General features: G+C 48.3%; 1 protein-coding gene across 1 annotated transcript; it reads right to left on the reverse strand.

The window, feature by feature from the left end:
- Positions 1–13,548: 13,548 nt before the first annotated feature.
- Positions 13,549–23,173, reverse strand: LSM8 (LSM8 homolog, U6 small nuclear RNA associated). The gene is made up of 4 exons (XM_032971456.2): positions 23,061–23,173; positions 20,347–20,387; positions 18,175–18,302; positions 13,549–16,103 (listed from the first exon to the last, which is right to left on the reverse strand). Exons 1-4 carry the CDS (start codon positions 23,089–23,091, stop codon positions 16,013–16,015), a joined length of 291 nt encoding a protein of 96 aa, XP_032827347.1. The 5' UTR covers positions 23,092–23,173; the 3' UTR covers positions 13,549–16,012.
- Between the last annotated feature and the right edge of the window lie 1,551 nt (positions 23,174–24,724).

Below are 24,724 nucleotides of genomic sequence, written 5' to 3' on the forward strand. Positions count from 1 at the left end.
AAAAAAACCTTTATTATGAATAACATTGGTCGCGAAAGCCTACGTGTTAAACTAACGTTGGTTATGCAATAGTTGCAGGTGAATAAACGCCGTCGTTTCGCGAACGCGGATGACGCGTGAGGCTGCTGGAACGCCAGCCAGTCAATGTGACCGCATGGACAAGTCCCCCCGTGATTTGTTTACATTGAGGCAGCTCTATGTCTGATGATGTCACACGAAACGGACCCATTCACGTGTTTAGCATCGACGTCGCTCGTTTATAGTATTTGGTTGCTGCTGTGAATTTCCACGCGATGATGATGATGATGTTGAGCTTATCAGTTGTGATAGCCAGGTCGCTTCTGGAAAAAAAGAGCTACATAGCTCTGTGGCGTCTTATTTGGGTAAAATGTGACAAAAAAAATAGTTATATAGCCGTTACAGGTTGAGGAAACGTCATCGTTACGCAACATTTACAATTCGAATACGACGTTTTGCCTGTAACTACAACTGCCACCATCAAGCGGCAGTCAGATTTTCACGAATCTTGTGGGCTTAAATGTTGCGGTTTTACTCTCCAACGCACCGGTGTGCTGCGCTAGTAAACGAATTGGCCACGTTTTGTTCACGTGACAAACCTTACTAATGGGCTGTGTCGGGTGGTGGCGGCGGCTTTAACGACGACACATTTTTATATTTACGCGATCTAACCCCCTAAAAAAACCCCTCTATTATAGATAATATTGGTCACGAAGCCCCTGCTGCTAGGTGTTCAAGCGAGTAGTTTCGACTTCGAGATCTCGACGTCTGATGACGTGCGACGAAGGGTGACCACTTCAACTTGTTCCATGAAGTCACGAGGAACCTGGCAGCGCTTTGATTATTATAATTATTGTTATATTTTTTTTATTGTGCCCTTCCCTTTTTAACGTCAAAACTGAAGCGATGCATCCTCCTGACGTTAAGGGGAAAATCGATACCTTCTGGAAATATATAAGCGTGAGCCGTGAAAGTGTTGTCACGTTGCAACCCGGCATTTAGAAACGTGCGTTGAGGTTATTTTCAGTTTCAGTTGATTTATTTTGGTATAGCCCTGTGAGCCATTCGGCTCTTGAATCGGGTGCAACCACAACAAACAAAAAAACCAAAACACGAACAAGAAAACATCTTAAAGTGACTGTGTGACTGTGCAAACAGAAATCCATGAAAAAATACAGCAAAATATTCCTGAAAAAAAGCACCGTACACCAACGCTGTGTGCAAAAAATCCCAGTGGGATGCAAGTCATACAAGAACAACAACAACAACAACCACAAGAAAACTTAGATTAAGGCCATCAGTCTAACTCCGTACTACAACAACAAACATGTCCAAACCAAAAAACGTTTTCCAAATCACCAAAAAATAAAGCCATAATTGCAACGTAACAGTGATCACAGGGACTGTGACCGAATTTTTACAATAAACTACATAAATAACATGTAACACCAAATCCTAGAGCCATAGCTGGCTGCATGAGTTACTCCACAACAACAGAAGCATCAGTCGGAGTATCACATTTTTATTGTTTTGGTGCTTTGAATGTCCAATCGATGGGCCACTTTGTTGAGCTATCGTTTGCGATTACCAGGTCGCTTTTGAAAAATAAGTTCATACCTCAGTTAGGCTTTGTCTGGTGGGTAGTTTATATTTTGTTTTTTCACATCGATTTATTGTATGGTAGTAGGGTATGTGTTGTTCTTTAGAAACTCCTTCTCTTTTGTTTTCCACATAATACACTAGCTTGATACGCGGTGGTTTGGGCTGTTGCAGTTTATTATTAGAATTTCCCTCCCTTTATTTCTTCTAATCCTACATAATACACGAGCATAATATGGCTTTGAGACCCCCCACCGCCTACACATTCCACAAGGAGTGACTAACCCCATATCTGCATTTGTCATCAATATGCTAAATTCCTCTGTTGATATGTAAACTCCTTTGTCAAGGCGCTCTCCTCCTTCCACTCAGCTTAAAAAAACTCTGCCAAGCTTAGCAGTGTTCATTAGGACACTGTCTTTCCGACAGCTCTGTTTCTTCACCTGAGGACGGCTGCTTGCGTTGTGGCCGAAACGTCGTGAAAATTTTATTATGTTTTATTTTTATTATTTTATTATTTCCCTTCTACGTGACTTTACCGAAAGAACCAAGAATATGATTTGTTTACCTTTCTAGTACTTTGCACTCCTGTGGTGTTTGTGTGCTGTTTGTTGTTGTAACGTTCTTACCCCGTGCACCTACTGGACATCTGTGAACAAAGAGCTTCATAGCTCATCGGATTCATCCTACAGTATAAATATTCTAATCTATATTTGTAGTTGTATAGTCAAGAATGGCACGGGTATTTATAGAGTATTATCTACGTCAAGTGGAATGCGGGATTTCCCGACATTGACTCGTGATGGTAAAACTAATTTATGATCATTGTGGTAGCCAAATAGGTGTGTTTGTTTATTTATTTCTGATTCAATCTGCGGCAACTATAGCACAGGAACGGAGTTTTCCATTGCAAGAGGCTGTCAACCCTGTTTGTGAAGAAACATTTATATCCCGTGAATTTGTGGTCTTTCTCTCCGTGCCAAAATGCTGCAAGCAAATACTTGGCATACGATGTGACAATAGTATAAAAAAATACATCCGAATTATAATATATAACTTATAATATTATAACTATATCATGATAATTAATTAATAAGGTTTTTGGGTTATATCGCGTACGTAGAAATGTGTCGTAACCCTCAACCCCCCGACACAGCCAGTAAGGGATTTGTCACGTAAACAAAACGTGCCAATGAGTGACTACTTCAGCCCACCGGTGTGTTGGAGAGCGAATCCACAACATTTACAATTTGAGAACGACGTTTCGCGAGTAATTACATCCAGCATCATCGGCCGATTTGCCCGATTATTATTATAGCATGCGTGCTTTGGCGCCACGATTAGCGTTCATTGTTATAAAGTGCGATTTTACCAGTTTACATTTGACCGAGGAGGGAAAACCAATAGCGCGTTTAGTCCGGGGGCTTTGTGTGTTGTGACTGTGCACTTTGTTGCTGTGGTTGTCCCACCTGATGACGATTGCTTGTGTTGCGATCGAAACGTAGTGATCTATTATTATTTTTTTCTACCCACGTGACTTTACCGAAAGAACCAAAGAGTATGGATTCCTGCAGTCACGAAAGCTTCAAATCAAGAGTAAACCCAACATTTTGTCCGTTAAAAGCGTTGCAAGGAAATGCGTGCGCAGACACAAACAGACAGAGACAGACAGACAAAAATGACGTTCATAAGGTAAGATTATGAAGCATTATAACATCGTCATATAATTTACATGCAATCTTCTTTCGTATGGCTGATGTAGACGCAGAGCAACAGCTACAATTTCACATCCAGGTAGTCATGCCCAGATAATATGCTATGAGGAAGGGCCATTGCATGTAATGTGACCTTTCATAAATATATATAAAGGCCACACACTCTTATTGATGAACGTATTGAGATTGTATATGACATATGGTGATGATAACATACTGAAATACCTCGCAGTATTTATACTCGGGGCGCCCTGGTGGCATGAAAATGTTATCTCCCTCGCCTGGTGCGCAGGAGGTCGTGGTTTCCATCGCGGACCCGGACGATGCCTGTTGTAAGTTTGGAGTCCACGTGTTCTCTTACTCTCCGTGGTGGTCACGTGGAATTTTTTCTCTCTCTCCGTCCTCCTCTATTGATCCCCTCCACGTTTAGGAATTCGCGCTTAGATTATTTGGCCGCTGCTATAAATTCCCACGCGTGATGATAATGTCAGCCACGGCGATGAGCTATCATCACGTGTGGCCAGGTCGCCTCTGGTAAAAGCGCTCGTAGCTCAGTGGGTAAAATAGAAATACTGCAAATAAAATATAATCATGGTTATGATCATTAATTATGGGGGGGGGGGGGGGGGAGGAGGGACAATGTGGTGATTGTTATAATGGTGCAGAGTGGTTGTTAAAGCGCCGTGAACACGGTGGTGTCAGCTTAATTACCAATGTTGTGGGCTGAAGTAGTAACTAATTGGTGCGTTTTGTTTACGTGACAAACCTTACTGGCTGTGTTGGGTGGTGGAGGGTTACGACACAACATTTGTACTTACGCGATCTATCCCAAAAGCCTTTATTATGGACGGTGATATCTGAACCCGTTATGATGATGCCCTCCCTCTCCAACATTCACCGACCACACTTCACCATCACGGTAAAGCATAGCCGAACAATCCCCATGACCGAAATGGGTCGTGGGGAAGCCTTCATCCAACAGTGAATTGACAAATGGTTGCACATTATACTGATTTAATAATAATAATGATGATGTTGATGTTCATATCAATGAAATACCAAACTCGGAATCGGGCAAGTATTTTTTTATTTATTTGTCTGATTTTGCAGGTAAGGCCCACTGAGCTATGGAGTTCTTTTTGAGAAACGACCTGGCCACAAATAATAGCTCAACGAAATTACTTATCACGTGGAAATGTATAGCAGCAGCCGAATACTCTAAACGCCGTGATGTTGATTCTAAATATGGATGGGAAAACTGGAGGACCCGGAGAAAAATCCACGCGACCATCACGGGGAGAGAGACACGCAAAGTCCAAATATACAGCAGCAGGCGTCAGAGCTGGTATCGAACCCACGACCTCCTGTATACCAGGCGAGGTAGTTAACATCTCCTAGCCACCATGATTATGAGAGAGACACCGCAAACTCCAAATACACAGCAGGCATCGTCAGGGTCGGCATCGAACCCATGACCTCCTGTATACCAGGCGAGGTAGTTAACATCTCCTAGCCATCGTGGTGATGAGAGAGAGACACGCAAACTCCAAATATACGGCAGGCATCGTCAGGGTTGGGATCGAACCCACGACCTCCTGAATACCAGGCGAGGTAGTTAACATCTCCTAGCCACCGTGATGATGAGAGAGAGACACCGCAAACTCCAAATATACAGCAGGCATCGTCAGGGTCGGCATCGAACCCACGACCTTCTGTACACTAGGCGAGGTAGTTAACATCTCCTAGCCACCATGATGAGAGAGAGAGAGACACCGCACACTCCAAATACACAGCAGGCATCGTCAGGGTCGGCATCGAACCCATGACCTCCTGTATACCAGGCGAGGTAGTTAACATCTCCTAGCCATCGTGGTGATGAGAGAGAGACACGCAAACTCCAAATATACGGCAGGCATCGTCAGGGTTGGGATCGAACCCACGACCTCCTGTATACCAGGCGAGGTAGTTAACATCTCCTAGCCACCGTGATGATGAGAGAGAGACACCGCAAACTCCAAATATACAGCAGGCATCGTCAGGGTCGGCATCGAACCCATGATCTCCTGCATACCAGGCGAGGTAGTTAACATCTCCTAGCCACCATGATGAGAGAGAGAGACACGCACACTACAAACATAGAGCAGGCATCGTCAGGGTTGGGATCGAACCCACGACCTCCTGTACACCAGGCGAGGAAGTTAACATCTCATAGCCACCGTGGCGCCTTTGCTCTTCACAAAAAGCATCCCGAGACTCACCAGCGCGTTCCTGGATAAGTAAGCAACCTCACTTACCAACAAGGCTTCATGAACTTACTTCGATTTGGTACACGGGTGGTTTCCGTCTCGCCAGTCACCCGGCTATTTCGCACGGGAGATCCGTGGTGCGTGAGCAGAGCCAGCAGCGTCAAGAAAACAAAAAAAGACAAAATCGTCGAGACATTGCAGAGAATGAGTACAGCAAGGTCCTTAAGGAATATTGCACGGCTAACAAACGATGTATTCGCCTGTTTCTCCATGCGAACCGCACTACATCCTAAAGATGGCCAGCGTCCCCCAAAAAAATCAAGACCTGGCGATGTACACTTTTTTGTAACTGCTTTACGCGTTTAGTGTTATTGTCCTTACCCCCGCACCTCCGATTAGCACGGTTTGCTACGTACGGTGCGAAAGAAGTTCAACGCACATACGTACATACAAAAGGGTGTTTTGTTGTTAAGCACAGTTATGAAATGAGTGAGCACACAAGAAGCCTCCTGAAAATATTTTCAGACGCGTGATCTGCTAATTTATCTTGTACTTTATATTCTCAACAATGATGGAAATTGTTACTATATATTTTTAAAAATCTTATTTTACCAACAATTAAGGCGCGTCGTTATTCAAGCCCGTTGATGTATAACTTTACATGATACATCGCAGGACTGAGAGTGACCATGAAGTTGGTTATTCAGCACTGGATCGACCGTAGTCAATACGATGGCGATCTACAATGGGAATGAAGCATTAATAATAAGTCCTGTTTGGATTTGTTTTTTAAATGTCAGGAAGCGTGTAGTGTATGCCGCATTACCCGCACTGCTGTTCATAAATTCTATATATTTAAGAAAACCCAGCCATCACAATTAGATGGAGTACCGTACTTGCTTTAATGTCATTCTGGTTGAATTTTTAAAATTATATTTCCATTTCCTTAACGAGAATGTAAGTAATCCGCTGCTGTGTGGAACAAAAGTGTGATTGAATACTTTGTGGGATTGACACAGGCACTAATTTGACTCGCCTAGGCCTCAATAAAGCCTCTTGCATTAATAATCCCGCTTAGGGTTTAATGTTACCGAGCACGTCGCTATATTCGTCCTCATCCAGAGTGTGATGGAGCACTCTGTTAGAACAAATGTCATAATTAGAATTCACGGGATTCTATTTTTTGGGGGGGGGATTCTTGTTACTAATGCCACAAAGCCCGGGTGGAAAAAAAGACTCACTCCACCTGGTCCAAGAATAATTACTTACTCTTTGGTTCTTTCGGTAAAGTCACGTAGGTAGAAAATAAAATAAATCACCACGTTTCTGGGGCAACACAAGCGTCCATCATCAGGTGGGAAAGCGATGGTCTGCTGCAACAGTCTGCCTCAGCAGCAGGCTATGGCTTTCCCACCTGATGATGGACGCTTGTGTTGCGCCCGAAACGTCGTGATTTATTTTATTTTACACCTACGTGACTTTACCGAAAGAAGCAAAGAGTATGGATTCCTGCAGTCACGAAAGCTTCAAATCAAGATTGTTACGTTTAATGTTTGCCCATTTACTACCTGGAATGAATTTTTATTCAATTTTAACCAGGTAGTTATTTTTCAGAAGCGACCTCGCCACAAATGATTTCTCAACGAAGAAGAGGCTTATCACGTGGAAATCTATAGTAGCAGGGGCCAAATACTCTGAACGCGTGATGCGTTCAGAGTATTCTAAATGTGGAGGGAATAAACCGGAGGACCCGGAGAAAAGATGACACGCGACCACGGGGAGAGAGAGAGAGAGATACACCCCAAATATACAGCAGCAGGCGTCATGGGTCGCGATCGAACCCACGACCTCCTGTATACCGGGCGAGCTCGTTAACATCTCACCACTGTGGCGCGCGACCTGAAGTGCAGTGCCATGTCATTCGCTCCGTGGTTCTCAACTATCTTGGTTTGGTGAACCCTCAGGGGCCGTCCATAAATGACGAGGGGGGGGGGGGGGTTGAGCACCCCCCCCCCCTTGGGGTGGTCAGACATTTGTGACGAGGGGGGGGGGGGTTGAGAAATGTGACGTCACATCAAAATGCGCAACTTTAAATAAATATAGACAACGCGTTCTACTTAATTAAATATACTTTTTAATAAATGTTTCCTCCTACAACATCAGAGTGCAGCGCCACATTAAATACGCACTACAATGACAATAGTTTAAAGCGATTTGAAGCATGTTTTATTTTCAAAATGGAAATATGGTTTTGGGGGGGGGGCAGAGCTTTGTGACGTCATATTTGAGCGGGGGGGTCTGACTTTTCGTGACGCCGTGTGACAAGGGGGGGGGGGTCAAAAATCGTCCAAAATCGCGTGACGTCATTTATGGACGGCCTCTCAGTCAAGACCCTCACTGATCCCTGCCCACCACTTGCCAAAACCCACAGCCCCCAACGTATCTCTCAATGGGCCCGCGCAAGTTCTCGAACGTATCAATAATAAATGTGCGCTTGAAAAATATTCCTAACGCGCGCGTGTGTGTGTTGTCGCTTCCTATGGCTGCCACGCCAGTGATAAGTGATACCTGAATCGGAACTACCCCACCCCCATCCATTCGACGAAATCCCACTCACCACCGTGGTGAAGTATGGCCGAACATCCACTCACAACTGGCACGGGTCTGGCCCGGGACGGTCTGAAAAAACGGGCAGCTGTTGTGTTCGTTCGGGCGGCGGCATGAGTTGATTTACACCGAGGTGACGTGGCGCAGCACCGGGATTGTGCCAGTGCTGTGTGGCAGCGATGCACTGCACGGCGTTGATAACAGAACCCCCGACGTCTATAACAGAGGGGGGATTTTTTTTTTTGGGGGGGGGGTGGTTAGATCGCGTAAATATATAAATGTTGTGTCGTTAAACCCCGCCACCACCCGACACAGCCAACGAGTGAGGGTTGTCACGTAAGCAGAACGTGGCCAATTCGTCCCGAGAACAGCTCACCGGTGATATTGTCGTTCATGCGAAACTGCATCTCACGACACTGTACAATACAAGAACAAATAGAAATATTGCCCCACACAAAAACAAACATCGCACCCAAACCAAGGTCAACTCAATTGAGTTGACTCATCGACCCAGGGCTTCATAAAAATATATATAGAGAGGGCTGCACCAAATATCACCTCGAATTCAAATCGAAACAACAACAAAAAGCGAATTAATCTCTCACTGGCTTATCTCGTCCTTGTCTCTCTCCTTCCATTCAGCCCCATCCCATGTCTCTCGATCTATACATCTATCCCGTCGTGACATCTCTGTCACCTGTATCTCCCTTCTTCTGTCATCTCTCGACAGTTCGATCTCTCGTTCAGCACTTCCTCTGAATTTCTCTTATCTCGCCAGGATAAAAAAAACAAAGACAAAGATCGCCCGTGTAGCCTTAACATTCTGTTGGGGCAAGTGCTGTTAGCGAGCACCTATGAAGGCCGGCAGGGCACACGAGGGGGGTGGGTGGCCAGCACCAAGCCCGGCCGCCTTTGTCTACCTAGTGACGATATTTACACAACGCACCAGGTACTCATTTGAGGCTGAGTCGACCTAGGGCGAGAGTAGAGGACCCTGACGCCTGTTGTATATTTGGAGTTTGCATCTCTCTCTCTCCGTGGTCTCGTGGATTTTTTTTTCTCCGGGTCCTCCGGTTTTTACTTCCACATTTATAAACATGCATTCAGATTATTTAGATTATTTAGGTGTGACAAATGTTCAAATGATGGGCCACTTTGTTGAGCTATCATGTTTGGACAGGCACGCTTCTGAACAATAAGTTAATACCTCGGTGGGCTTTGCCTGGTAGGATGGTGATATTTCGTTGTATTTGTATGTTGTTTGGGTGATTTGTTTACATCTCTTGTACTTTGCAATACAATCGTTGTTTGTGCACCGTTTGTTGTTGTAACGTTCGTACCCACCCCTTCTGGACACCTGTGGTAAAAAAAAAGCTTTTTAGCTAATCAGATTCCTCCAGTTTAAATATTACGATTCTGAATCTTAAGCGCGTGTTGTTTCTAAATGTGGAGGCGGGGGGGGGACACGTGGAATAGAACTATACAACGGGATATCACCAGGTCCATACTGAGTCCCATGGCAAGCCAGAAATATACAACGGGACATCACCAGGTCCATACTGAGTCCCATGGCAAGCCAGTTAGCATCTCGCCAGCATGGCTTTCGTGGGTAACATCTTTATCATAATCGTTAAGTGGCTCTTCAATCGAGCATGAAATGTAAACCGATTACAATATATCTGCAATTCATATTAAACATAATGTCCACCATCCTTGGCAATAAACACCACCGTGGCATAGGGCGCGCTGAGAACAACCGACTCTTTCATCCAGGATGGGATGGTGGCCGTGCCTTCAGGTGTGTGTTACGCGTCACACCACCGACTTAGCTCCATTGAACAATCCGTATATTTTGTTAAACTTCAGGGTGGTTACGTGGAAAGTCCCACCGCGCGTGGCTCTTCAGGATGATTTTGAAATGTTGCCTGTGAGGGTGGCTCAAGAAATGTAAAGAGTTATTGGGGCAGGGGGGAAAGCAGTGTACAGGGACTCCTCTACTTACAAGCACTCGACTTACGAACTTTCAGAGATACGAACAACCTGGTACGTATGTCCAGTTGCCTTTTTCGGACCCAGAGTCGTGAGTTCAACCGCTCCGCGCAATGGATGGCGGTGGTGGCATCTACATCTGCAGAGCATGAAGAACCGGTGGCATCTACATCTAGATGAGAGTTTACAACTTTTAAAGCCATTCCCCGTGTTTAGTGTGCAAGCTGTACGTGTTTGGAATCGACGGGAGTAAAATTGGGACTTACGGACAAACCGACTTACGAACAGACCTCTGGAACCTAACTCGTTCGTAAGTAGAGGAGTCCCTGTAATTACGTGTTATAATGGGGGTACAAAACTGAAAAATAGACACGGATGGGTAAACTTAGTACGTGAATTACGGAACAAAAAACGAAGGTAAAATAACGATGTTTAAACTAACGTTTAAAATAACAGGCTAGGTCCAGGGGTTGGCAGCAAGAGACATTTTTTTCGAATTATGTAAAAGAAACAAACCCGCGATTTCAAGAGCCCCGATACAGCAGTGGATTGATCATGGCTGGTGAGGATGATGTTGATGGAGACAAACACGACCTTTGCAACTTTAAATATCTCAAGAATTATTAGCATAACAAATGTTTTTTTTTACATTTACAATACGAATGCAACTCGCCACCACAGTTCATTACCTCCCAAGTGCCTGCGACATGGGCCTCGTCTCCACCTTGGTATCTCTCTGCATGCGGACGTGGGGGGCAGAATTACCGTAACCGCCGCTGTCATTTAGCCACTCGGAGGGATGATGATGATGGTGCTGCCACCTGTGGTCAGGATTTTTTTTTTTCAATGCCGTCAGCGAGGCTGGCTCCAGGAGCGATGTTATTTTTTTTTCTAAGGGCCAAGGGAGTCGGCAAATAAAATAATAAGAACCATTTAATTCAATAATTCGGTTTTGAAAGAAAAACCGAAATATTTCGAGAGCCGCAATGAATGTGAACACAGGACGGGTACTTGGTGAAGAACGTCAAACCATTAATTTATTTGTAGTAAATTTTAATAATAACAACGCTAAATTATAACGCGCAAAATGTTCACTTGCCGCCCGAGGCGCGGGGCCCATCCCAGAGAGATCCGCTCAAGTAAAAGTCAAAAAATATTTTTTTAAAAAGATGTAGTGTACTCTTTCGTTCTTTCGGTAAAGTCACGTAGGTAGAAAAATAACAGATGACGACGTTTCGATCGCAACACAAGCAATCGTCATCAGGTGGGACAAACCGCGACAAGAAAAAAGTATGCTGTGGTTGTCCCACCTGATGACGATTGCTTGTGTTGCGATCGAAACGTCGTGATTCATTTTACTTTTCCACCTATGTGACTTTACCGAAATAACCCACGAGTATGGATTCCTGCTGTCACGAAAGCTTCAAATCAAGATTAAAGATGTCGTGTTTGAGAAGGCGCTTCATGGCAGGTTGAATAATCAAACGCTGCGAGTGTGGAGGTGGTGGTGATGGCGGGGTTCCAGGTGGTGGAGGGGTCCGACGCCGTGGTGATCGTGGTCCTTGACTCTCTCTCTCTCTGTGTCTCGGGCGTCGAGATGAAACTCCTGGGCAGAGCTGCAAGGAGTTCTGGGTTTGGTGCGATTTGGGAGCGTTGCAGGAACCACCGTTGGGCTTTTAGACGCTCGCCGTTTGTCGAAAAGAATCAAGAGGCGGCGTCTGTTTTGTTGTTGTGCTGTTGGTCGATGTGCTCACTTTGCAATTCGTATCGTGGCGGGATACACGAAGCGGTCCTTAAAAAGAGAAACGCGTGAGGCTGCAGAGGTCGCAGACTTGCTCGACCCATCGTCTGAAGTCCGAAACAAGTAGCATGATTTGACCCTCGTTCTGTGCCGCAACCCTGGGTTCGATTCCCGTACCAGGCGCCGTTCGGCGTGGGGTTTGCATGTTATACCGCCCGGAATCTGCATGGCTCTCCTTCCATCGCTATACAGTCATACAATGTGAAGTGGTATTGGCCAAACATCCCAAATCCCCACAGCAAATCGCTCAATTCCCTGTCAATCCACTGCTGTATGAAGTCCTTCCCACCAGGGGCGTGGGGGTTAGTTTATATATTTTTAATTAATGAACTTACCTTTCCTATACTTTGCACTTTTGATAGTTTTTTTTGTATTGTTGTTGTAGTACATTTTAGACCCGCCCCTGCTTAGAGACATCTGTGTAAAAAAAAGAGAGCTTCGCAGCCCATTGGATTTCTCCAAGGATACAATAAAGACTGACTTTGGCCGACCCTTCACCAGGACGGCCAAGTGCGAGTTTCGTAAAGGCCGCTCGACGTTGTAGCCTCGCACCCTTCCAATTTATTTGGCTGTACTGCCCTCTGCCGACCAGCCGACTACATCGACACCATCGTCATCAGTCGAGTCGTTTGAACAATTCACAGAAGGCGGTGGGCTCCGCTCTACCGCACGTGGCTTTGCCCCTACTCCAGCGTGTGCGGAGGCAGCAGTCAGGGTTGGTGGATCACGCGAGCGTCGCAACGCGGTTCTCCGTGCCCCTGGCTTTCCATGAGAAATCGGCACGGCGAAGTTGTTACATCGTGGGTTCTCTCCCACATCTGAACACTCGTTCATTGGCCGATAACACCTTCACATATATACATTTTTTCGCGAGATATTAACTACTCCGTCTGGTATACAGGAGGTCGTGGGTTCGTTCCCGACCCTGACACCTGCTGTATTTTTAGAGTTGGCGTCTCTCTCACTCTCCCCGTGGTGGCCGCGTGGATTTTTCTCCGGTTCCTCCGTTTTTTTCCCCCACTCCACATTTAGAATCAGCGCCACGCGTTTTTTTTAAATTATGGTATTTGGCTGCTAAACATTTCCACGCGACGATTAAGCCACTTCGTCGAGCTATCGTTTGTGATAGCCAGGTCGCTTCTGAAAAAAAAGTCTCTCTATATATAGCTCGGTTGGGGGGCCTTACCTGATGAAATACAAGTAGGTGAAAATAAGACTCCAAGAGTTTGGGAAGAATTTGCCACCGGCTAATCCGCCTGGCTTGGTGCATTCACCTTCCGGCTGTCGTTCCCCCGTGCATCGCGAGCCATCCCCTCCTCCGAGTTGAGTGAATGCTGTGCCGACCAACTTGTGGTGAATCAAGCAAGTTGGGGAGGGAGGGAGGGGGGGCTTGGGACGATTGCGATGTGTATGTAAGGCAGCGTACGAATTTGACTCCACGCACACACACACGCACTGATGTTTCAATTGCTACACACACACACTGATGTTTCAATTGCCACACACACACCGGTGTTTCAATTGCCACACACACACACTGATGTTTCAATTGCCACACACACTCGGCAAAGTATTTAAATGGGATTTTTTTCTACCTTTAATACAAAGCCCTAAATGAATTAAAATGTCCAGACAACACAAATGTACTTTTTGTTAACGTGGATAACAAGTCTAAAAAAAAAAAGTATGATTCATTTCAAATCACACCTGGTAGCAGGCCTGCCTTAGCAAATAACACGCAAACCTTTGGGCAGTCAGAATATCTCAAGAGCACGGCAGTCTGCCGTCACCTACATTGATCAACGCAAAGGTGACCAGCGCTGCGCGTATCATCACAGCTCTCGGCCTCGTCCAGACCACCAGCTCAAAAGAACTGCCAACACGCGGCCTTTTTGTCGTTTACGGGCTGCGCTGACGAGGAGCCACATTTTCCGAGCTCCGAGTCGGTGGTTCTCAACGACGACGAGCATGGCCGCAGGTTTTAGTCCTTTGCGAAGCCGGTGGTTTGGACAAGGTCGAGAGATTTGTTCTGTCCGTACACGCAGTGCCACAACACCTTCGCGCGTCGCCAAAAAGTCTCCGTTGCGATGGTGGGGGGGGGGGGGCGGCGTTGTTTCTCATCATTCGCCCTTCCTCCCCACAACGGATTCCGCCTCACGGTGGGAATTGCTTTGCCGCGCCGCGGTCATTTCGTACTCTGCGCCAAACGTCCCGGGTCGAACGAATCTTCACACGGACTGCTACTACTACTACTACCCACGCTGCTACGCTTAGCGAACGCTCTCCGGCTACGTCGACCGAGCGCGGCGTCGTTTGACCGCCCCGCCGCCGCCCCGCTCGCCGCTCTGGCCCTCGCGACCTCGGACGTCGAGCGCCCGCCGACGACGGGGGCTCTGAGAGAATGAAAGGCTCCCGATGAAGCTAGCGGTAATTACTGGCGAAACGTCGTGCTCGGGTTGTAATTGTTGTGGTTTTGCTCTCCAACACACCGGCGCGCTGTACTAGTGACGAATTGGCCACGTTCTGTTTACGTGACAAACCTTACTGGTTGGCTGTGTCGGGCGGTGGTGGCGGGTTTAATGACACATTTTATATATTTACGCGATCTAACCCCCAAAAAAAAAACCTGTATTATGGACAACAACTGGAATAACAAGAAGCGTTGCACAGACCCCAAGCTGTTCTGTGCAACGTAAACCGCTCCCCCAAGGCGATGTTCACGTGCCCGCCCGCCCGCCCACCAGCCGCGGTGTTCGTTCCCGCGGCCGGCAAAACTCGACCATCAACCGCGACGTTGCCTCCTTCCCTGCCACGACACAATTGAGTTTTGCATTCACGGGGAGGACGGGCATTAACTCTCCACGTTGACGCCATCCGTGTGCGCCGTATGCCCCTTAGAAAAAAATTCGTATACAAAAATTGAGTCCGCGGTATTTTTGTTTGTTCCCTGTCGAGCGTTTCACGCGGGACCGGGGATTGGTCGATCGCCGCGCCTTTCCGCACACCGACGAGAACGGTCATTCGGTCGCAAGGCGAGTCACCTCCCTGCCGTGCACGATCAACTTGCCGGGACGGCCGCACGCCGCCTCTGCCCACGATCCCAAAGCGTGAACGGGAAAATGATGAAAACGACAACACGACGAGTGGCGGGGGGGGGGGGATCTCTGGGCGGGGAGAGATCTCCGCGTGAGGCCTCCCCGCCCCCGATGCTCAGAGCCAAGCGAGCGGACAATGGGATGAGCGTGCGACGCTGTGGGGGGGGGGCGGCAGCGCGAGTGGCTGCAGTGATGACCGGCGAGGAGGATGCGGGGAGAGTCTTGCGTAGAATGAGTGCGAGGGTTTGCTAAGAATGCACGTGTGTGTGTGTGCGTGCGTGCATTCCATGTATCCGGTGGGGAGCGGTGGTGTAGCGGATAGCGCGCTGCACTACCGAACCTGGCCACCAGAGTTCGATTCCCGCTCATGGCCAGCACCAGTGACGATTATCCAAACCAATCCTCGGTCGACTCGGCTTCAATTGAGCGCCTCGCACGACGTGTGGACATCGCCACTAGGGAGACAAAGGCGGCCGGGCGTGGTGCTGGCCACCCACCCCCTCGTGTGCCGTGCCGGCCTTCGCAGGTGCTCGCCAACAGCACTTGCCCCAACGGTCTGTTAAGGCTACACTGGGGGATCTTTGTGTGTAGGGTTTGGCCCAGGGCTCAGCAATCGGCGGTTCCAGAGCCGCGTGCGGTGGATCTTTAAAGGGACCGCTTTGTGACGTCATTTATCGAGGGCCGCCAGCGTCTCATGATCACCACCACAGTCGCATTGCGGCTCTTGCAATGTTGAGGGAGTCTTTACCGGATTCGAAAACAAGTGGCTCTTCTTGTTATTTTGTTAAGGCTGTAGGGGGGATCTTAGTCTGTGTGTGTTACGTACAGCGCCATCGGTCTATCAAGGCTATAGGGGGGATCTTTGTGTGTATAGGGTCAGGGGTTATGGAAGAGAATGGGGTTGCCAGTGCTGGGGGGGGGGGCGGGGGGGGGGGTACAGGGCTAGTGGATGATTGGGTTGAGAGGCTCCGCGCGGATGTTGCCCAAGTCCAGCGCCCCGTCTGTGTCGTCATCGATCTCTCCGATCACCGCTCTGCGCACACAGCACGGACGCAACCTCGTTCACTCCCTCGAACGCCCACTCTCACAATCGAACCTGCGTTTGCACAGAACGGGTCACGCGACAAGCTTGAGTGGTGACTGCAGCGGCAAGGATGACACGCCGTGACCTACGGGGAAGTGTTTTTCCAGCCAGCGTGAAAGAATGCTTTAAACTAAATACCCCGAAACGATTTTTTTTTATTTTACCAGGTAAGTTCCCGGACTGAGCTGTGCGGTTCTTTTTCAAGAAGGGACCTGGCCGCAAATGACAGCTCAAACCAAGCGGCTCATCGCGTGCACACTTATAGGCGCAGCCAAATACTCTAAAACGCACGCCGATTCTGAACGTGGAGGGGAAAACCGGAGGACCCGGAGAAAAAAATCCACGTGCCGTTTTAGGATGTTAACATCAATGAATGTTGGGACCATACGTAGCCAACCGTGCTCATCGCGTCGCGTACGTGCGTATTTTTGAAGGCCATTATAACGTCACATCGGTTAATGGCTCATAGCGTCTGATGATGAGTAGTAATCCAATGTTAACATCGCTGCCATTTTTATACAGACAAGCAATTGCCTCCCATTTGCGTGGAATCCACGGCCAGGGAGGGGGGGGGGAGAGGCGTGATGTCATCACGACACGCCAGCCAGCCACAGGCAGCCAACCAGCAAGCCAAAGCTTTCCCTATTATAGCGTGACATCACTTTCTTTTCTCATATTACTGGACACCTGTGACAAAAGAGCTTCATAGCTCATCGGATTTACTCCAGGATAAAGGAGATTCCAATTTTGATGGTACGCAAATTGGTTTCATGGCGGGCGTGTAAAACGGCGCTCTCGCTGGCACGACGTCAAACGGGGAGTGGCGTTGAGAGCAGGGGTCTGCGATTCCCTAGAAACGTTCCCGCTTCCAGCAGCGCCATCTTCTTCGCCACACCCCCCGCCAAAAATAAAAAAAATACATTGACAGCGTATTTTGCAAAACCGTTCAGAATCCCTGGAAGATTTCAGGATAACCTTTGAGAGCGACGAAAAGTTCACAAAATAGCGCTTCCTGCTGTGCCGAACGCGCGCGATGTTGGGCACTGCCGGGGGGGGGGGGGGGGGGTGGCGGGGGGGAGCCTCACCCCAACGCTCGTCACGCGAATCAAACCACCGCCTTTGTCGCAGCGCGACGCCCGTGCTTCTCGCTCGCCGTATAGGGAGTGGCAGCTGTGGGGGGTCGCGTGGCGTAACGACGTTCACTTTGCCTTTGTTTAACCGGGGTGAGAACTCAAGAGATCCTGGGTTAGGAGTCTCGTTTTGCAAGATTGAACCGAGTAAACCGACATGAGAAAATCTTTTTCCGTATTTTTTTTTTGACTAGAAATCAAAACGGTAGCGTAACGTGCGACCGACTCGAGACTTTGTGGAATTAATGTAAACAAAAAACATCAGTTACAGACACTTGGGAAAGAGGGGGGGGGGGGGGGTATTTCACAGTGCCCAATGAACCTGACAACAGGATGTACATTTTGCAATCAACTGCCAATATTGATTTCTGGATGAAGGCTTTCCTTTGTATGGCAGGTGTCCAGATCATCTTCAGATCTCCAATCTGAAACTCCTCCACAAAGGAAAGTAAATGATATGTTCGTTTAACACGTAGGCGTTCGTGTGTGTGTGTGTGTGGCATCGTTTGTGTGTGTATAAAGTGGCATCGTGTGTGTGGGGATCGGTAGTGTAGTGGCTAGCGCGCTGTGCTACGAACCTGACCACCCGGGTTCGATTCCCGCCCACGGTCAACACAAGTGACGATTATATAAACTGGTCCTGGGCCTCCCCTAGGTTGACTCAGCCTCAAATGAGTACCCGGTGCGATGTGTAAACATCGCCACTGGGGAGACAAAGGCAGCGACCGGGCGTGGTGTTGGCCACCCACCCCCTCGTGTGCCGTGCCGGCCTTCATAGGTGCTCGCTAACAGCACTTGCCCCTACAGCCCGTTAAGGCTATACGGGGGATCTTTGTCTTTGTGTGTATAAAAGTGGCTGCGTGTGTGCGCGCGGCGTTGCGGCTACTCACACGTTGTCTCCACGCACGATGTAGAGGCCCAGCACCACCTGCTCCACGCCCTGGCTCGAGCTGAACACGCGTTCGTGGCTCTCGTCCAGGATGAGGTTGATGGTCTGGTCAAAGCCCTTGAGGGTTCCCTGCCGCAGCCGCACACGAGCGCCGGTCGGTCACCCAGCAATCACCGCCCCACACTCACACCCGTCACTCGTGCACCATCGTCGCCGCCACCATCCTCACCCATCACCGCCGTCAGCCGTCCACACGCCGCTCGGCGGCGCTGCCCGGCATCATCGCCATCGCTCACGCACGCCACAATGGCGCCATCACCCAGCACCGCCCATCACCAAAGATCCCCCCCGTTCAGCACGAGCAGACTGTCGGGGCAAGTGCCGTTAGCGAGCACCTATGAAGGCCGGCACGGCACACGAAGGGGAGTTGGGTGGCCAGCACCACACCCGGCCGCATCTGTTTGCCGAGTGGCGATGTTCACACATCGCAAAAGATACTCGTTTAAGGCTGAGTCGACCCGAGGGAGGCCCAGGATCGGTTCAGATAATCGTCGCCGATGTCGGGCCACGAGCGGGAATCGAACTCGGTTCGCCGGGTTCGTAGCGCCACCACTCCCCAACCGTCACCAGCACCATCTGCACACACGCCACTCAGCATCACCACCGTCTTCACGCAAGCCATTCGGCACATCCACTACTACCTACACAGCCTCGTCACTGAGGCAGTGTAAAACACAATGGCCAGCGACAACTGGTGCACACAACACTCAACACGGCCACTAGCTTCAGCATGCACAACCACTCGGCTTACGCACTGCACAACCTATGAACACTCTCTCTCTCTCTTTGGCTTAAGTGCTGCTGCATCTTCCTTTGCTGCTGATCACTTCTCATAATGCATTATCCATTAGTCGCTGGCTTGCGGAATCCCATACAACGGATAGGGCTTTAGAAATGCTGGTGCGCACAGGCAAGGCAACCCCGCTTAGCGACTGTGTGACCATACCCAACGTGACCGCTGCCATCAGGTGAATTGTTTCGTCCATCTCCTCGCGATATCACGCACACCCCCGGCACCACATTATAATCTTCTATACAAGTAATAAAGACTTGAATCTGTATGTACGCTTCAAAAACCTCGAGGGTACTTCCCGACAATGTGGAACGCTGGAAATGTGGCACACACATGTAGCTGTTAGGACACCAACAACAGGAAAGATATGAAAATACAAGGTTTTTACATTTTCACGTCCTCAAATCCTGATTTTCAATGCCCCATGAACATGTTTGTGCACGTGGTGTCATTCAGAAACCGTTCAAAATATAAGATTGCGTTTTGTTTCGTTTGCTAGAGCGTTAAACCATTGTTCTATCTTTTATTGCTTTTCAGATATTTCGGTTTCAGGCGGTTTCAAAATAAAAAAAAAAATCGCATTTTACGATGTTCAAATCTGAATAATTCGAAAACGGTAAAAGATAGGAGAGCTTCCCCTTTTAGACTATTAAGTTGATAAATATGAGTTTTTTTATTATTAAAACGGAATCTAGAAATTGAGTGGTTTCCCATGGGTACGTCTTTAAATATAAGAAGTTAAATCAAGTTATCAACAATTTTTTTTTCTCACGGAAAAACACATTTTTGGAGTAGTTGTTCATGGTCTGATAGTAGATAAAAATTGCCAAAAAATCTTGTTTTTTGAAAACTTTTTGCCCGGCGAAGACAGGCTTTATGAACGAGTAATATATGAGCGATTGTTATACGAATTGGAGGAAACTGTAGCACCCCGAGAAAACCCACGCGCGCGTGCGAGGGGGCAACACTCTATACCCATACAGATGGAAACAGATGGCGATTATTCGACTCGCCGTACCGCCTTCTGCTGGCAAGCCACAATATGGGCTTCTCGACGACCATGGGGAGGGGGAGGGGGGGTTAAGCAACATTTGCGTGATCCACCAACCCTCCCCTCCTCCAGTGCCGGATCACACGCCACGTGCGTAACCACCGCCGCTGCACTCCAGAATTACATTTTAGTCGACGACAAAACTTGAGCACATTTTCATCAGATTTGTGCGCCCGCGCATTCTCCTCAGGCAGCGCAGACTCCTTAGCGGAGCGTTTGACGAGCGAGGTTAAAAAAAAAACAACTCAACGAGCACGAACTCCGCTTACCACGATCATCCTCCCGTCTGCAGTGATGACGGAGACCGTGTCTGTGGGAACCTAGAGTTAAGGACAAACTTGGCCGAGCCAGGGGTAAGTTTGTACATTTTTGACTTGACACCGAAGGGAAACCACGTGTCAACAAGAATGCATCAAGGCAGGACATAAACCGTCAAGCCAACTCCGGTCATCCTCAGCAGCAGCAGCGGCGGCGGCGGCGGCTTTTGGCTGACCATCGAACAAAGGCGGTCGCCGCATCGCGCACTTTCGGATGCGCTTCTGCGGCCGTCTGGAACGCTCTTCCTTCCAGATGTGAGGAAGCCACTGGGAGCTATGTGCTTTTAAATCTACATTGAAAACGAATTTCTTTAGAGCTGCTTTTTGTGTTTGGTTTGGCGTCCATTCCCCCGATTAGCACGGTTGGCTACGTACGGTGCGAAAGAAGTTAAAAATAGGCACGTTACATGAAACTGTGTAATCATACCGCCTATTTATCGTGTCGTGCCAATGCAGTTTCCAATAGCACAACACAATCGTGAAGGGCGGGTGAATAGGTACGGCAAGCCCTCGCTCAACGCCCGGTGTTGGACACAACGCGATTTCGCTACAACGCGGTTATTAAATGAGGGAACAATTTTCGTACAACGCGGAACAGCGCGTCGTTATAACGCGCTCCGTTACACAACGCGTAACGCGCTCCGTTACACAACGCGTAACGCGCTCCGTTACACAACGCGCCTACACAGTACTGAACTTGCTTTGCGCCCTCTTTTTTTCCTCCTGCAATCAAAACCAAGCACGCACACGCGCACACTCACACGGGGAGACCACAGGATCGTCCAACCTGTCCCTCTGCACCGTGCCTCTGCGCTAGATCGGATGATGCCAGGCTTCCTCGTGCCAACGTCCCCAGGGTCTGGAATGCCATTGCCAATAAACTGCAACTTGAATCACTACCTATGAGATCTTCACTCAAAACTGCTCGAGGAGTTGTACAACCCTCGCTGCCACTGCTATTCAGTGGCCTAAAATATGGCTCTAGATTTTGGTGTTATAATTTATTTATGTAGTTTATTGTTAAAAATTCGGTCACAGTCCCTATGATCACTGTTACATTGGATTTATGGCTTTATTTTGATTTCGAAAACGTTTTTTTTTGGCCATGTTTTTGTTTATTGTAGTACGGAGTTAGACTGATGGCCTTAATTTTAGTTGTCTTGTGGTTGTTGTTGTTGTTATTTGACCTGCATCCCACTGGGATTTTTGCACACAGCGTTGGTGTACGGTGCTATTTCAGGAATATTTTGATATTTTTTCCTGTATTTTATGTTTGCACAGTCACATAGTCACTTTAAAGATGTTTTTCTTGTTCATGTTTTTTTGTTTGTTGCGGTTGCACCCGATTCAAGAGCCGAATGGCTCACAGGGCTATACCAAATAAATTAACTATGAACTATGAACGTGGCTTGGCCATCAACCGTTCGCTCTACCGACGCGTCACAGCAAGGACGCTGCAGCGCCTCTGTGCCGGATGAAGATAGTGCGGGGCCTGTAGCACATGTTATAAAGTGGGCCCTAAATTAAAAAAAAACACACATAAATATCAAAACGCGCATTTTTTTTAACTTGCACAGTAAAGTAATTGTTTTTTTTTAACTAGCTATATAGTCAGATAATACGACAAATCGATAACCTTAAACACCCAGTCGTTCGTAAAAGTTTAAGGCAGTATAGTACTATAGTAATAAAGCAAGTGCGGAATCACTGAATCGGAATTGATAGCTTGAAAGCATTTAGCGCGGGGCCCTTGAAAGTGCGGGGCCCGTAGCTACTGCACGTGTAGTAGTAGCTACTACACGTGCTACTACATGTGTAGTAGCTACTACATGTGTAATAGCTATTACACATGTAGTAGCTACTACACATACTACCCGTAGCTACTACACATGTAGTAGTAACTACTACACGTGTAATAGCTATTACATGTATAGTAGCTACATGTGTAGTAGTAGCTACTGCATGTGTAGTAGCTATTACATGTGTACCACAATACACCACAACATACCACACCACAGTACACAACACACCACATCACACAACACAGTATACCACAACACACCACAGCACACCACAACATACCACACCTCAACACAGCATACCACAACACACCACACCACAATATACCACACCACAGCATACCACAACACAGCACACCACAACACACCACAGCTGCCCGACGTTTTTCGCATCCCCCCCGACTGCCAGGCCCACCCAGGTTCGAGCCACGGGACACGGCTGGCTATAGTCGCAGTATTGTTATTAGTATCCCCTCGCCACAACCCCCACCTACCCCCTCGCTGACCCCTGCCCGGTCAGCGAGGGGGTTCACGAATTATTTTGTGATGAACTCCGATGCGACCCGCGTCCTCCATCTCCCCCTCCCCCGTCACCCTCTCCATCCTCCCCGCGTTCCCTGTGGGGTCCCCCCCATGTCCCTCTGTCTCCCGCGTATCCCCTGCGTGGCGTGTTCCTCTAACTCTGTCTCTCTCGTGCGGTCCTGTCCCGTGTGTGACCCAGCCAGTAGCGGGTCTCTCCCGTGCTCCACGTGTCCCCACTCCTCTCCACCCTTGTCCCCCCCCGCCACGTGCACCCCCTGTCTCCCCGCGTGCTCCCTGCAAGAGGAGGGCGAGGAGGAGCAGCAGCAGCGACAAGCAAGAGGATACGGTTTACGTAAGTCTCCAGCGCGGAGGCCATTGTAGCTGCTCCCACCACCACGCGTCTCCCGGCACCGCGACCCCTGCGACCCCACGTGGCGTGACGCGCTGTGACGTCGGCCCGGTCGTGCGACGCACGTGCCGAGCGCCATATTGGTAAGGGATGAGAATTGTTTTTATTTAATTAATCAGAATCTTGTATTGCAGGAGGAATCCGATGAGCTATAAAGCTCTTTGTCACAGATTGTTTAGTAGGGGCACGGGGTGTAAGAACGTTACAACAACAAACATAATGCCATACCAGTCAACCTCCCTTACTAGTGCCCAATCTTATTACAGACCAATTCAGACCTTATTGGTGACCCCGTGCCCCTTATAAATCTCAAAGTTCATCCTACAAAGTCCCATCGCAAGGCAGTAACACAAACAAATACACAAAGATAAAATAAAAATGTTGCCCATATTGAAACGGTGCTTAAATACGCTCAAAACACGAGGAACACTTTATACTGTATTCAAATGTGTATATGGAAAGATAAAATTCTAGTTTTATTTCCATATATATTTTTAAGTGATTTGTCTACCTTTCCTATACTTTGCACTCCTATCGTGTTTTTGTATTGTTTGTTGTTGTTAACGGTCTGACCAACCCCTAACTGGACATCCGTGAAAGAATCTCTTTATAGCTCATCGGATTCTTCCTGCGGTATAAATATTCTGATTCGATATGTAGAACGAGCAGCTGCAATCGGTAGGGTTTGCGGATTCGAATGTTGGTTGGGGGGTTGACTCAGCCCATCATCCCACCGTCCCACGGGGGCGGATAAAATCGGCACCGCTGTGTGAGGAAGTCAAGTGTGGTAGTAGTTATATGGATATTACTGGGGACCGCCGTAGTAAGATGTAAATCCCACTGGCTAAAAAAACATAAAATTCGCGACGGTTTAGGCAATGGCCCTTTTTCAACAGCACATCATCGTGTGCTTTGACGAAGGGCATATTTCCCGAAACGTCGCATTATATTCATAATTTCCTCATAGGGCACGGTGTTATTATTGATGCACGTGGTGATGGTTGACGTTGTTGTTGTGCTTCTGCACGTGGCAGCTGCATCGGCATCACCGACAACTCTCGCGATATGACGTCACCGCGCCGGCGCAGGTTGCAAACAACGCGCGATGACGTCGCCGACATGACGTGAAACAAAAACTCGTGTGATGACGTCACCACGTCGCCGCGGTGCAAACCTCTGGCGTTGACGTCTGCGCGAGTTTTGATTTAAAGCTTTCGTGACTTGCAGGGATTCATATTCTTGGTTCTTTCGAGTGTTCATCACGCGCGATGACGTCATCGCAACCCCTGCGATAGCGACAAACTTCATCGCCGCGATGACGTCACTGCAACCCCCGCGTTAACGACAATCTTCATCGCCGCGGTGACGTCACCGCAACCCTCGTTTTAATGACAAAACCTCATCGCCGTGATGACGTCACCGCAACCCCCGCGTTAAAGACAACAAAACTCATCGCCGCTATGACGTCACCGCAACCACAATAAAACTCATCGCCTCGATGACTTCACCACAACCCCCCCCCCCCCAGCGTTAACGACAACAAAACCCCATCTCCGCCGCCGCCACGATGACGTCATTGCAACGACAACAAAACTTCATA

Source organism: Petromyzon marinus, chromosome 46 (assembly GCF_048934315.1).
Source record: "Petromyzon marinus isolate PM22_M1 ecotype Great Lakes invasive population chromosome 46, UKy_Petmar_22M1.pri1.0, whole genome shotgun sequence".
NCBI classification, from domain to species: Eukaryota; Metazoa; Chordata; class Hyperoartia; order Petromyzontiformes; family Petromyzontidae; genus Petromyzon; species Petromyzon marinus.

Excerpts from the sequence above, each read along its gene's own strand:
- LSM8 (XM_032971456.2), bottom strand. The coding sequence starts at position 23,091 with ATGGCCTCCGCGCTGGAGACTTACGTAAACC. Across the intron at positions 18,303-20,346 it reads CAGACGGGAGGATGATCGTG|GGAACCCTCAAGGGCTTTGA; the intron begins GTAAGCGGAGTT and ends CGGCTGCGGCAG. Across the intron at positions 16,104-18,174 it reads ATCGTGCGTGGAGACAACGT|AGCGGTGATCGGAGAGATCG; the intron begins GTGAGTAGCCGC and ends CTGTGTGCGCAG.